At 34.1% G+C, this 16,010-nt stretch overlaps 1 protein-coding gene across 1 annotated transcript in view; it reads right to left on the bottom strand.

The window, feature by feature from the left end:
• The window catches only part of LOC117021978 (vesicle-associated membrane protein 711-like), a 28,400-nt gene that overhangs the window by 9,426 nt on the left and 2,964 nt on the right, over positions 1–16,010 (bottom strand). The window contains exons 2-5 of the mRNA XM_033105436.1: positions 14,434–14,504; positions 10,988–11,084; positions 10,034–10,135; positions 3,981–4,139 (exon numbers count right to left, since the gene is read on the bottom strand). Coding sequence (XP_032961327.1) covers positions 3,981–4,139; positions 10,034–10,135; positions 10,988–11,084; positions 14,434–14,504 — 429 coding nt within the window. The remainder of the gene's footprint in view (positions 1–3,980; positions 4,140–10,033; positions 10,136–10,987; positions 11,085–14,433; positions 14,505–16,010) is intronic.

Here is a 16,010-nt window from a genome sequence, read left to right as displayed (position 1 = left end):
TGTAAAGCAAAGAAGAACCAAATGTTCTTAATCCCTCAAAAGTGTACCAAGAGACGTGCAAGGGTGTTCAGTGCACTACTGATCTATGTTATTATTTATTAAAAGGAGAAAGAATAATTACATTGCATTTTTAAAAATAGTAATGATATACTGTCAGAAGTTAAATTGATAAATTAGAGCAGCTCAGTGTATCAAAATGAATACATTTCAAAAACATGTTGAATTAAAAACTCAGGTTGTATAAGGATATGTACATTAATTATGTCATAAAGTTAAAAATGCAAACCAATAATATAGATACATATGTAGCTGTACATATATAGCAGAGGAATAAAAATTGCATACAAATGATTCATATCAGATTCACAATAGTGGCTCTTCTGGTGAGGGTGTGGAATGGGCTTGGGAAAGGTGCCCAGGGGACTTTAATTATATTTACAATTTTGTTTCTTTAAAAAACAAAGGCCAAAAATGTGGTAAAATATTAAGACCAGATTAGGTAGGCTGATGAGTCCAAAGATATTAGACATACTATTTTTTAAACTTTTTCATATGCTTGCAATAAATATTTCATTAAAATAGTTTAATTTTCTCAGGATTCATAACTATGGCCTCTGAGACACACAGTATTTAAATATCATACATGCTTTCTAATATAACAGAATGAGGTAATATTGATTGTGGAATTTTATGACTGCAATTTGAAAATGCTTTGTAAGAATATAGATACTATCAGTTCTCCACTGTTTGGCTGCTATGCTTTATCCATCTATTAGACACTTATCACGTACTTTATATTGCAGTTATATTTATATAAATCTGTCTCCTGCAGTAGATTAAACTGTGGTAAGTATCTTATTTCATTCTTTCATTCCTGAAAATAACCAGCATATCTTGTACATAATAGGCACCAAAGAATGTTTATTAATGAATATTGAATGAATCTAAATGGCTTGGACAGTATTATCTGAACTTTTGTGTTGTCACTCTCATATAGTACAACTGCAATCCTAGATAATGGTTTATTTTATTAATTTTTCTTTGTAGATTATATAAACTGATGTGATCTTATTTTTTTCCTGCTATAAAAATAGAGTGCTTTGTGTAAGTAAATAGTATTTAATTTAGCTAACATTGAGTGCTTGTTGGCTGGAGTTGTGGCTGTGAAATTCATCATTATATTCTTGGTGCTGAATGTGGAGCCTGGCAGATAGTAGCCCCTCCACAGATATTTGTTGAATGAATCAATGTAAAAGGTGCAGGGATGGCAAAGATGAGAGAGTGATAAACACAGCCTGGACAATGTAATGAGTTGGGTTTTGGTGGATGAGAGAACAATATCCTTCCAGGGCAAGGGTAAAGAGAGAGAACAATATGTGTAGAGGTGTGACATAATGTAACATGTATTTTGGGGAGCTACAAGTAGTTTGGTATTTTTTGAGATTTGTAAACTGCAAGACTGTGACCTCTGGGTGATACGATTGGTGATACACAGTCAGAAGAAAGCTCTTTATGTTAAGGAGGGGGAACTCTACCCTGTATGGACAAAGGTACATCACTGGAGGCTTTAAGAAAGCAATAGATAATGCTCATACTTGCATTAAAAAAAATATTCTAGTGTCAGTGTGGAGGATGACTGGAGTGGAGTAGAACCAAAAATAGGGAGAACAATTAAATCTGGGGATTACCACAGTTAGTTAGACGAGAGGATAGACCTTGGAGTGACACTGAATAGCACTGGGATGGGTAGAAAGTGGATTGAAAAGAGATTCAGCCGTTCTGTGGAATACTACTCAGCAGTGAAAAGGAATAAAATATTAACACATACAACAAAATGAATATCAAAAACTATACTTGGGGTAAGGGGGAAGGTGAGGGGATTAGAAAACAATCAGTAACCACAAGATGGCCACGGGGTTTTGAAAATTAATCTGGGGAACGTAATCAATAATGTTGTAAAGATTTGGTAGGGTATCCAATAGACACGTGTCCCATTTGGGAGACCATCTCAGGGAAGATGTAGATGCCTGATCACTGCACTGTACACCTGAAGCTGAACAATAATGAATGCCAATTATAATATTATATGTATATGTGTATATATAGGTATGTATACATTTACAAGAGGCAGAGTACAGCATTGGGAGTGGAGATAGTGGAAATGGGATGGCTCGGTGCGATGTCAGAGAGATAGTGGATGGGGGTCGAGGGGTCCACAGTGTGAGGGGTATAAATGGTAAACGTCTAAGAAAAAAAACAAAACTCATAGACACAGACAATAGTTTAGTGGTTACCAGAGGGTAAGGGGGGTGGGGGGTGGGAGATGAGGGTAAGGGGGATCAAATATATGGTGATGGAAGGAGAACTGACTCTAGGTGGTGAACACACAATGGGATTTATAGATGATGTGATACAGAATTGTAAACCTGAAATCTATGTAATTTTACTAACAATTGTCACCCCAATAAATTAAACAAACAAACAAACAAAAAAACTCTATTACTAATGAATTAAAAAAAAACCCTATACTAAATGAAAGAAGTGAAACACAGAAGACTATGTATTATATGATGCTATTTATATTAAGTTCTAGAAAAGGTAACACTACAGTGACAAAGCAAATCAGTGATTGGCCTGGGTTAGGGGAAGAGTCACTGCAAAGAGCATGAAGATTTTAGGATAAAAGAGCTATTTTATAATTTGATGTGGTTACACAATTGTACACAATTAACACAATTCATCAAACTCCAAATTCCACAGTTAAAGTGGCTAAATATTATTATTTGTAAATAATACCTTAATAAGTTGTTTTTTTGTTGTTTTAATTTTTCAAATACAGTTGACAGTCAATATTATATTAATTTCAGGTGTACAGCATAGTGGTTAGACATTTATATACCTTACAAAGTGACAACCCCCGTAAGTTTACTACCCACTTGATACATATAACTATGTATAAATACATAGTTATTACCATATTATTGACTATATTCCCTATGCTGCACTTTACATCCCCGTGACTATTTTCTAACTGCCAAATTTTACTTCTTAATCCCTTAATGAATTGTTTTCAAAAGTGATAAAATGAGGCTCAGAACAAAAATGATTTAGGAGGTAGAATCAATAGAACTTGGTGAGTAAAAAGTATGTGTATACTTTGCTTTACATTGTGGTTGTGTTTCTAGACAAGATCTGTGAAAATAAAATTTAAAATGCTCTAAGGGAACTTTCCAATCCTTAGTGATTGCTTTAAAACTATTTTCTAATAGAGAATTTTGAACACATACAAAAGGTGGCAGAATGGTATAATGAACGCTTATATACTCAAAATCCAGTTTTAACAATTATCAATTTATGGCCAATTTTGTTTCATTTACACCTATCCCTCTCCCCATTTCCTGACCTATTCTGAGGCAAATATCAGATGTTATATAATTTCATTCATACATATTTTAGTGTGTATCTCTAATAAGTAATGACTCTTAAAAACATAACTACAATACCATTATCACAACTAAAAGTTAGTATTTCTTTATGTCATCTACTATCCAGCCAGAGTTCAAATATCTAATTGTCTTATAAAGTTGTAAATTTTCATTTTTATAGTTTGAATCAAAATCCAGATAAGGACCACACATTGCAATTGCTACACCTTCTAAGTCCATTTTTTGGTAAGTTCCTCTTTTTTTCTCCTTGCAATTTATTTATTCACTAACCTGTTTCTTAAAGTAAGAAACCCCTCTGTTATGCAAATAATCACCTCCTACTTTAATGTTTTTTTAAAATTTGAATTGTTTTATAATTATTCTTTTATTATTTTAGCTGTATTCCAATACTTTTTTTGTAAATCCATAATGTGGTCACATAGGATTATCTCACAGTGTTCATGGTATGTTTTTGCTCTCGCCATTTGTCTCAAGGGCATTAGTCCTATAGTTTAGATTACTGTTTGGATCTCAGGACAGGTGTGGATCACTTACAGTTGTTTGGAGATCATCTGTTCTGTCAGGGAAGATATTCAGTCTTTCTTCACTTTCCAATAGTTTATCAATATTTTGAGTCATAACATTTTTTACATCAGCTACTTGACTCCTCGGTGTGGACATCGAGCTGTTATCTTGAATTTTATTGTATTTCATCTATATGGAAGTGAAATATAATACAAATTTTATTTTCTATAAATGAACTCTATTATACAAATTAGAATAAAAGTGTCAAAAGACATATCTCACTTGTAGTTGAGCCCATGGAATCAACTAAGCCTCAATTGCCCTACCTTAATCTTGCAAAAAAAAAGGGGGGTTCGTGGGAGAGGGATATATCAATGTATTCAATCAGCAATGGGGTGAATTTAGATTGTTTATTTTTTTGACTTTTTTTAAAAGAGTAGTGTTAGGTTCACAGTAAAACTGAGTGGGAAGTGCAAGTACAGAGTTCCCACATGACCCTCACCCCCCACACACAGCCTCCCTCACCATCACCATCCCACACTACAGTGGTACATTTGTCACAATGTGTGACCCTGTTGATGCATCATCACCACCCAGAATCCACAGTTTACATTAGGGTTCACTGTTGGTGTTGCACATTCTATGGGTTTGGACAAATATATAATCACATATATCCACCATTATATTATAGTATCGGGCAGAACAGTTTCATTGCCCTTAAAATCCTCTGTGCTCCACCTCTTCCTAAGCCCTGGTCTTTTTACTGTCTCCACAGTTTTACCTTTTCCAGAATGTCATATATGAGGTATGACAATTAAGTTCACGAACTCATCCTGGAAAAGTACTACATACTTCATTGCTGAATATCACTATGGACACCTTTGAAGTACTCCCCTTGGGAAGCTATGCATGGACGCCAGCGCCTACTCCACCCTTCAAAGCAGTTGTGGAACTCTTTCTCTGGAATGGCCATCAGAGCTATCATACTACTCTTGATGTCCTGCATGTCATCAAAATGTCTTCCTTTCAGTATTTCCTTTATCTTTAGGTAAAGAAAGAAGTCAGTGGGGGCCAGATCAGGTGAGCACGGAGGGTGTTCCAATACAGTTATTTTTTTACTGGCCAAAAACTCCCTCACAGACAGTGCCATGTGAGTTGGTGCATTGTTGTGATGCAAGAGCCATGAATTGTTGGCGAAAAGTTTAGGTCTTTTTCGTCTAACTTTTTCACGCAGCCTTTTCAGTAATTCCAAATAGTAAACTTAGTTAACTGTCCAATTGGTACAAATTCATAATAAATAATCCTTTTGATATCAAAAACGGTTAGCGACATCGGTGCAACAAGTTCGTGAACTTAATTGTCCAATCTCATAGTTGGAATCACAGTATGTAGCCTTTTCAGATTAGCTTCTTTCACTTAGTAATATGCATTTGAGGTTCCTCCATGTCTTTTCATTACTTGGTAGCTCATTTCTTTAGTGCTGAATAATAGTCCATTGTTTGGATATACCACAGTTTATCCATTCACCTATGAAAAGACACCTTGGCTTCTTCCAAGTTTTGGCAATTATGAATAAAGCTGCTACAACATCTGTATGCAGGTTTCTGTGTGGACAAGTTTTCAGCCCCTTTGGGTAAATACCGAGGAGTGTGATTGCTGGATTGTATGGTGAGACTATGTTTAGTTTTGTTAGAAACTGCCAAACAGTCTTCCAAAGTGGCTGTACCATTTTGCATTCCCACCAGTAGTGAATAAGAGTTCCTATTGCTCCACAGCTTTGTCAGCCTTTGGTGCTATCAGTATTTTGAACTTTGGCCATTCTAATAGGTGGTATCTAATAGATAGTAGTATACCACTACTATCTCATTATTGCTTTAATTTGCAATTCCCTAATGACGCATTTGGAAATAAAGTCTTCGCGGGTGTAATCAAGTTAAGAAAAATGGTTAATCTTTCTCTTTTTGGTCCTTTCTCTGTTTCTCTCCTTTTAAAAATGCTTCATCTTTTTTAATTTAAGAAAATTGTTTAAGTTTTGTTAAGATAATGTGTTCATAGTCCATTCAATGGCATTTGGTATGTACATACATATTTAAATCTGTCAAAACTACTTTTTTGTGTGCTGTGCATTTTCTTAATTACAGTATAAGAAATTCAACAACTTTTATAACATTTTCTACAGATTTTAAAATTACCAGGTTAGCTTTTAAATGTTAAACAGAAATTTCTTTGATGTCAGATGTGTTAACTGCTTAAAATGTACATATTTTCACATAGTAACTAGTTTGCAGGGAGCTATGTTAATATATTTTGGTTGTCTTGAACATGCTGAATTCTTATAAGAATATGTATGAATGTAATATAAATGCATCTATTCTTAGTTATTTTGTCAGGCATTGTGGTAGACATACCCTATGGTGACCCCCAGGGAGTCACATCCTTATAAAGTCCCCTCCTCTTAAGTATGATTTGCTTCTAACTAACAGAAGTAAAGGTGATGGAATGCCACTCCCATGATTATGTCACATTATATAATATTTAGTGGATTACAGTGAGAGAGATTCATTTGCTGGCCTTGAAGAAGCAAGCAGCCGTACTAAGGACGCCCGCCTTGGGTGGCAAGGCACTGATACCAGTATCTAGGACCTGAAAGTGTCTTCCAGTTAAAAGCCAGCGAAAAACTGCATCCGAGAAAAAAAAAATACACTTTTAATTTTAAGTGTTTATTTGAGCAAAAACTGATCCTAATCCAGCAGCACCGCGCCGGAAGTAGTTAGAAGAGCTCCTAGGAAATGAATTCTGCAACAACCTGAATGAGCCTGCAAGCAGATTCTTCCCCAGAGCTTCCACATGAGAACAGGCCTGGCTGGCACACTGACTGCAGTTTTGAGAGTCCCTGAGAAGAGAATCTAGGTAAGCCATGCCTCGATTCCTAAGCCACAGAACTGTGAGATAATAAATGTGTGCTGTTTTGTAATTTGTCACACATAAATAGAAAACTAATACAGGTAAAATATTTTATTATAGAAAAGCTCAAATACATACAAAAGCAGAGTGAATAGTATAATGAACCCTGTGTACCCATCACCTAGTTTCAGAAATTATCAACACACAGCCAATCTTGTTTCATCTATGCTACTACCAATTACTTCTTTCTCAAATGTATTATTTTAAAGCAAATCCAAGGCATTCTATTATTTTAGTTTGTAAAGGCTTCAGTTTATATCTCTAAAACGGGTGTCCAAACTATTTTCAACGTTTTTCACTAACCTTATATGTGGTAAAATACACACACAGCTGGGCCACTCACTTGAGGTGAAGTATGTATTGTCTCACCTGGTTTATTTAAGTAAACTAAATATATTTTTGGAATTTGCTGCAGGCCAATTAACAATGGATTGTGGGCCACAGTTGGCCCGCGGGCCGCAGTTTGCACACCCCTGCTCTAAAAGATACATTTTTCTTCAAAGCATAATCACATCACTATCACATCTAAAAAAATTCCTTAATATAATCAAATATCTAGTTTGTATATAAACTTATCAAAAACAAATCATAGCTTTTTCTTATAGTTGTTTTGTTAACCAGGATCCAAAGTCTACATATTACATTTTGTGTCCACATAGTGATATGGGTCTTAAGTCTCTTTTAGTCTACGGGTTTTCCTGAACTTCTCCCCACCCTTTGCAATTTATTTGTGGAAGAAATTGGGTCATTTGTCTTATAGTTTCTCATATTCTAGATTTTGCTGATTGCATTGCTGTAGTGTCATTTAATGTGGTCATTGATGGTAGTTACATCTAAAGGCTCAGTCATAATCAGGTTTGATATCTTTGGCAAGCATACTTCAGGTGTGTGCTGTAGACTATTCATTTGGTGACATCAGGAAACACATTAACTGCTGGCTGATTGCCTCCTTATTGTGACCTTAGGAATAATTAGTGGGTTTAGGTGTATTGAGCCTGTTTCATCCATTATGAAGTCCTGCATCAGCTTTTCACCTCATTTTTCATCCATCACTGATGATAACTGCATAGAACCATTATTTCATTTTTTCATTAAGGATATTTTATCACCTCTTCTTCATTTATTAGCTGGAATACTTTGATAAAGACCAAAAAAAAAATCTTTTCCCAAATCAACTATTTGGTTCCTTGAGGTACAGTTCATATAGGAAAGACACAATAAATGCTTGACCTTTTATTTATTGGTTTTCAGAGCGATGAGGTGGAGCCTTAGTATCTTCCACAGTTGACTGGTGAGGGATTCCCCCGACCCCTTTTGCAGTATCTAAGAACTCACAGAATTTAACATATATGATGTGTTACAATCCACTGCAGTTATTATTCTTTTTGATGTTCAAATTATTCCATCATTGGCCAGTGGCAGCCTCTTCAAGTTGGCTCCTAAAGTCTTTTCACATTAAACCTAGATAGCTTCTTGGTTCTGGTATGACAAAATGTTTCTGACTTACGTGTTTTCTTCCCCATATCTGGAATGAGGTTCCTTTTAGTGTAAAATGGTATTTAGAAACTATAATCTACACACTGAGGGCCATGCTGCTGCTGGATAGGCCATTTTGGGTTTTTTAGTGAGTAGGCTGGGAAATACTTTTTTTTTTTTTAAGAGAAATACACCGTGATATATTTTCAATTACATATTTCTCAGTATTTAATTTTCAACTAAAATTTAGGTTATAAAGTTTTACTTAATTCTTTGACTTTATATTTGTAACTCTTCTTGCTGAAAATCTTGATTCCTAATAACATTAACTGGATTATTCAGGTAATGTACCTATATATCTATACCTATATAAATCAATTTCAGAATAGCAACACCAATGTTGTTACTAACAATAATAAATAATGTATTATTTATTTTTAGTCCTTTTTTTCATTAGGGTATAATCTCACTAGGAATATACAATCAAATTATTGTGTCTTAAAGTCATTTGAAATAAATTTTCACTGTCTTTTAAGCCATCGTCAACTCAATACACAGTTGGGTTCTTTGTGTTTTTTTTTTTTTTTGCTTTGAGTTTTAGGGATTAATTTTTAAAATTAAAAAAATTTTATTATGGTAAAATATACATAACATAAAATTTAAAATTTTAACAGTTTTTAACTGTATATTTCAGTGGCATTAAGTCTCTTCAAATTATTGTACAACTATCACCACCATTCATCTCCAGAACTTTTTTCATTTCCCCAAACTGAAATTCTGTACCCATTAAACAACTCCTCTTCTTCCCTTTCTACCAGACTCTGGCAACCACTATTCTACTTTCTGTTTCTATATGATTGACTACTCTAGGTATCTCATATAAGTGGAAGTGCACAATATTTGTTCTTTTGTGACTGTCTTATTTCACTTAGCAGGGAGTATGTTTTAAATACTTCGTTTGATAGTATTTTAAAATTATGTAAGATATATACATGGTTCCCAAGTCAAACTTCTAAAACAAATTTCATTCAGAAAGGTCTAGTTTCTATTCCTGTTCCCTCATCCCTACATAGGCAACCATTGGAATGTTTTTGATTTATCTTTGTCTTGGCCCTCCACCTTGTTGTTTTTTTTTTTCTTTCTGTAAGCAAACAAATACATATATTTGTATTTATTCCCTCTTTCTTAAATGATTGCATGTAAGAATGGTAAATAAATAATAGTATACCATACCTACTTTCTCTAGCTTGCTTTTTATTCACTTATCAATACCATGCTTCCCCAAAAATAAGACCTAGCTGGACAATCAGCTCTAATGCATCTTTTGGAGCAAAAATTAATATAAGACCCGGTATTATATTATATTATATTAGACCCGGTCTTATTTTACTATAAGACCGGGTCTAATATAATATAAATTTACTTATATTAATTTTTGTTCCAAAAGACGCATTAGAGTTGATTGTCCAGCGAGGTCTTATTTTTGGGGAAACAGAGTATATCATAGATATCATTACTTATCATTTATAGAGAGAGAGAAATTCTCAGTTCTCTCATCTTTACAGCTTTTAACTCATAATTCCTAACTGATTTGTCAGCTGTAACACTAACAATGTTTAAGAATACAGTTGGAGGTTACATACCATATACTTTCCTAATACTTGTTGAAAATCTGCAGCAACTGCATTTGAAGGAGAAAAATGTTCCTGTGACATCAAAGGATTTCTCACAAAAGTATCACTAACCTGGGGAAATGAGTGGAAATATTTAAGCTATATAGATAATTTCAACTGGAGAATTACAGTGAATGTTTATTTGAAGCAGTCTAGCAGAAACCTGAAATAAAAGAAACCAGAACATTTCTAGATTTTTAGTGGCAGGGTGTCCTTTTTAATTTAAACATGCAGTATTTCTGAAAACTGCTTGCCCAGTCTTCTCCACTGCTGTAGTACAGATTACAACCCCATACCATGAGATGGTAGGTGCTACCTTCATTCTTTAGTGTATCTGAGGACTTGCAAGGAAGAGCAGATGTTTACCTCTGGCAGACAAGGAAAGATGGGAGTCCATGGTATTTTCTAAATAAACACTTATTTTCCCCTCCTGTCCCTGACCTCAAATTCCATTCAACGATAAGAAAACAATGCCAACTAAATTTCATGACACTATCTTTCAAGCCTTCTAGGGTTCTCACAGGACATTTCAACGTCTCAAGAAGGAATTATGACAACCATTTGTATTTAATGTTGTATTCCCCAGAAGTAGTGGTAAAAATTATATGGTTAGCAATTTTGTGTCATCTGGTTTTGGAAAGGTGGTAAAATTAGGATGTTTTGTCATAATGGCAGAGAGAAAAAAAATTTAGAGTATAGTCAATTTAAATGGCTAACAGTGTTTAGCATCTGACTCTAGCAATTGTCTAGGCATAACTGTAGAGTGACAATATTGAGACTTATCCTTGATTCTATGTATGGTTACAGTTTCAACTGTGTTAAAAGAAGTTGGTACACTAAACAAATAAAACATATGCATGATTCATGAATGTAACTGGAGAATAACCATTAGTAATTATTAAAATAGTATAAGAAATTACTCACATTTTTAAGAAATGCAGATGGTGTTACAGTATCCAAGACATTGTCTGAGGCACATAGGTAAGTGATTCCATCAATATAGAGACTATGATAGATAAAGCTTTGAAAAGAATACATTCATTTACATGATAATGTTGGAGAAATTAAGTACTCATGCAGAGAATTTCATTTTCAAACTCTCGTTAATAGTATAAAAGCTACATAGACAACTTTTTACAATCATAATAATTAGAACATCTTTTATATATTTGAAAAAAGTAAATTGTTAAATGAAAAGCTATAAAATTTGAATATGTATTTAAAATAAATTATATAAGTAAAAACAAATTACAATAAAAAGAAAAATCTATTAATTATATATGTGTGTGTGTGTGTGTGTATATATACATACATACATATATATATATATTAATTAAATGGCTTTGATAGAAGTCACTCACATTCCATGACTGAATCAAGATTCTGATCAAAGAGAAAATGCTATATTCACTGATTTTTTTCTATCCTTATATTTCTAGGCAGACATATTCAACTTTGACAGTTCTTGGCTTTCTATCACAATAGATTAGAATTTAAAAATTGTAAATTGCCAACACCAAATATTCTGGAAAACAGGATGAGTTGGGGAGGAGGAATTAAATTCCCCTATACCATGCTAAAGTGTACCTTATAACCTGACCACTCCAACTTCTAGACCTTTCGTGCCTTCTCAGAGTCACCTGTGAGGAGGCTAGAAGAATCCTGGAACATGCCTCCATCTTTACTGCCCAACAAACCAGAAAATTTAGGGAAATGCAACAAAAATAGTTGCTTGGTGCCTAGGCTTTAATCTACTCATTCTGAACAGTTTATATCCAAATGGTTTACAGGTAACTGACCTGGTCAAATGCTAAACTGGATAGACACGAGAATGAGGAATCTCAGAAACAGGTAGAAAAGATAATACTAGAGGCAGAAAATTTAAAGTATGTGCCCTTTATGAATCCTTCATATCATATCATGAACACAATATGCTACAAATATTTTTAATGATGAAATTGATACACAAAATCCCCACTTGGAAAATATTTTTATTTCTAAGTTGGGAGGAGTCTTTGCTAAAAAAGAGTTGCTAATTCTACCATTTCTCTGAAAGTTATTTACGTGATTTGAAGTAAATTGATAGTGGATGTGAAAGGAGATATTTTAAATTTATGCTTAGTATGTTATTAGTGAGTTACATCCAGAAAACATCTTTCAATGTTAAAGTTGAATACCTTAAAAAACTTGAATAACTTATGGTTATTCCAGGCTATTCTGTTAATTGAGAAAAACAAGGTGGAGAAAAGTGTATATGATGTATTACCATTTATCTATCATTCTCATATGCTGACATAAGGAAATACAAATATATGTAGGTGTCTGTTATAGAAAAAAAGAAAAGGGTAATGACAAACTAAAAACTTATTCAAAATGGTTACCTATATGGGGGAGAGAGAGTGTAGTGTGGATAGGAAAGGAGTGAAAATTAGACTTCTCGAAGGAAACCTATTTTGTAGGTTTGACATTGGAACCATATATATGTTTTGCATAATTATAAAATGTCATGAAATCAAATTTTAAGAGTATAACCCTTAAAAATCAAAAACAAAATGAAGAAAATGAACCTAACTTTATATCAGGTAGCTCAAGAGATGATGGTGATGGGGGTGGTATTGGTTTTGGTGGGGCTGGTCAGACTCTGGATATATTTGGAAGGTAAAGACGAACAGGACTTGCTGATGGACTGGATTCAGATGTAAAAGAGACAAAAGTCAAGCGTCATAAAGGTTTTAGGCCTGAGAAACTGGAAAGTTAATGTGTGGAAGACTGCAGGAGGACGCTTGGTTTTGGACCTAAGTTTGAGATGCCTATCATACATCCAACAGAGATGGAATGGGCAGCTGGATACATGAGTTCTGAGTTCAGGGAAGAAGTCCTCAAAAGATTGAGATGAGAGTGTACAATACAGGTAAGCATATCGTAGATGGGGAAAGTGTCTCTTTTTTGGAATCATTCATACTAATAAGTGAAAACAACTAGAATATCACCATTTTGCAACCTCCAATAAATTAATGGCTCTAGGGTGTAGACAATGAATATCAATGGCTGCTAGCATGTCAAAAGGAGGTATAAGCAGACATATGTACCATCTGATGAAAAAATATCTATAGTCTTGCCGAAGGGATCAAGCCTCTTGATCCAGCTGTTTGGAATGTGATGAACTTCATTTTGAGTATGCAATCAGTAAACCCAGACTGTGGGAAACTCTATAGGTTCTTCAACAACTAATTGTAAGGATAGGAAAGGGAAGGAAGGGGAATAAATAGATTAAAGAAATTTAAATAACACCAAATTAAAAAATGGTCAGGACGGAGCTGTACTATCTGAAGGGTGTATTTAGGTGCTACGGCAAGGAAGAAACAGGCTAAGTGACTGCTATAGAAGCTGAAATGGTGGGTGATTTCGGGGAGAGGAAGGAAGCTGTGAATGGATAGGACACACGGTGGGGTTTTTGGGGTGGCTGGCAGTGTTCTATTTTTTTGGCTTAGGTGGCAGTTGTAGTTGGTAGAGGGGTTCCCTTGTAAAACTTCATAAAGCTATACATTCGTTTGATATGATTTTTGTATTTTTAAAAAATCTTTTGACCCCTTTCACCCATTTCTCCTACCCCTCCCCTCTATCTCCGGCAACCACTAATCTGGTCTCTATTATCTGTGAACTTGGTTTTTGTTTTGTTATTTTAGATTCCAAATATAAGAGAGATCATACAGTATTTGTCCTTCACTGTCTGACTTATTTTACTCAGCAAAATGCCCTCAAGGTCATCCATGTTGTCACAAATGGCAAGATTTCATTCTTTTTTTATAGCTAAATATGTGTTTTGTTTTATTTTACCATATAAACGTTAAAACAAACCTACTCAGACAATGACGAGTCTAACAATAATGGAAGTGCTCTTATTCCCTACCTGTTCCTTCACTATCAAAATGTTTTCAAGACTGTTGTAGCCCATACCATGCAATGTCCCAAGTAAAGCTTAGAGCGGTCTTATTAAAGATATTTACAAGCGGAACTTTCCTTTTTTATTAATGAAATATTTGGGATATACCAAAAAAGTATGGAGAATAAAATAACAAGAACATTTGTAGATTCACCATTCAGTTAAAATGTTACAGATACAATTAATGTCCACTGTATACCTTTCCTCAATTTCATGCTTCATTCTTTTCTTTGTAGAGGTAACAACTACGTATCTTGAACTTGGTGTTCCCATTCATGATTTCGTACTTTTACATATAGAAGTTCTCATTTTTGAGGGTTCAATCAAGAGTATATGCAACTCATATATGTTTTTCCTCATGACATTACCATTGGAATGATTAGCTGGTAATTGTTAAAAAGCTGAGTTTTATTAGAATATACCTTACCTTCCCATTTGAATTATGGTGTTTCGTTCAGCTCTAAGAAGCACTAGTCTAAGCACTGTTGCTGCTGTTTCCTAAAAATAAATTGTCAGCGTTTACTTTGTAGAAGATTGTAGTATTGTTCATTATTCCTCTCCTAAATTTACCTATGCTCTGATTAGTTAGTTTATTAAGGGACAGCTGTTTACTAGAAGAACTAATGGGTGGTTATTCATAATTCATGGTAAGAAGCCAAGTTATCATGAAATATTCATATAAATCTGAAGGAAAATATTAAAATTACATAAATATACATGCACTGTGCATATACATATAAGTGTGCAAATATAGGGTGCACCAAATAATCAATCTTATTTTTACAGTCACATCTTATATATGGCTTCAAGACTGGGAAGCACTATCTAATCAAATATTTTTTCAGTGATTGCTAGTCACTGAAAGTATAAATAAAATGTTAATGGATTAAAAGTATTCATCTCTTATTCTCTGAACACCATAAGTCTTTTTTAAAGATTTTTAAAGATAAAAAATTTTATTGTTATTCAGTGATCTCTTTCAATAAAACAAATAATTGCTAATATCTATTATATCTGTTTAGAATGGGGCTCATTCTTTGGTTAAAATTTGCAAGGTGTTACAATTATCCAGAATATTTTACAAAAATAAACTGTATGGAATCCCATTAACTTACTTTAGAAGTATAAAGGGAAACTGAAAGTTATGTTAAGAAGCCTTGAATAGCCACACTCCTAATGAATTTTTCAATTTTCACAAAATGACACTTGAAATAAAAACTTTTTAGGAGGTAAAGCTTATTATTAACAGTAGAGAGTATAACTTGAAATTCTTGGTATTGCCGGGATAATCCAGGTGGCATTCTCTAGGAAAGGATATCCAAAGAAACGTGAAAAATTAAGGGAATACATAAACCTTCATTTACTCTATTATTATCACTGGAACGTATTCCCCTAGCTATCCCCAAGTGTCTCTTTTAGAGTGTGTAAACAATAAAATCATAGCAAAATTTGAAACAAAGAAAATGGCCACATGAAGCAATAAAATGAGTGACAGAGTAGACTCTAGTACTGTTTTTGGAACTAACGTGCCGCACAATTTCAGAAGAAGACTTGTCTGGCTTTGTTTCTTTGTGTGAAAAATGAAGGAATTGGGCAAGATGATCTCTACAATCCTGTCCATCTCGAGGCCCCTACAATAGGCAGTCACTTTGATTTCATAATTAAACTTTGGTAGGTACCAATACTTTTCTAATGAATGTAAAATATTTGTGACATTAATATTTAGCATCGAGGAAAGACATAATAGAACTCTCCCTTAAAGCACCTTGTCATCCCTTTTCTTCTCCCTGGTTAGCTTTTTGCACAACAGTCATTCTAAACCTTTAATCCTTTCCTCCAATTGCACACTGCTCCACCCGCTTCCACTTTCTTTCCTTCCTACAGTCTTCATAAAGAGAGGCCACTGGGTTTATGAACTCCTTCGACTTTTCCCCTTCTTAATTAATTAAATGTTTATTGAGACCCTACTATGTGAAGACAGTCCCTGTCCTGAAGGAGTCTGAT

Source organism: Rhinolophus ferrumequinum, chromosome 5 (genome assembly GCF_004115265.2).
Source record: "Rhinolophus ferrumequinum isolate MPI-CBG mRhiFer1 chromosome 5, mRhiFer1_v1.p, whole genome shotgun sequence".
In the NCBI taxonomy this organism is placed as follows: Eukaryota; Metazoa; Chordata; class Mammalia; order Chiroptera; family Rhinolophidae; genus Rhinolophus; species Rhinolophus ferrumequinum.
This window is presented reverse-complemented; position numbering and strand designations above follow the sequence as displayed.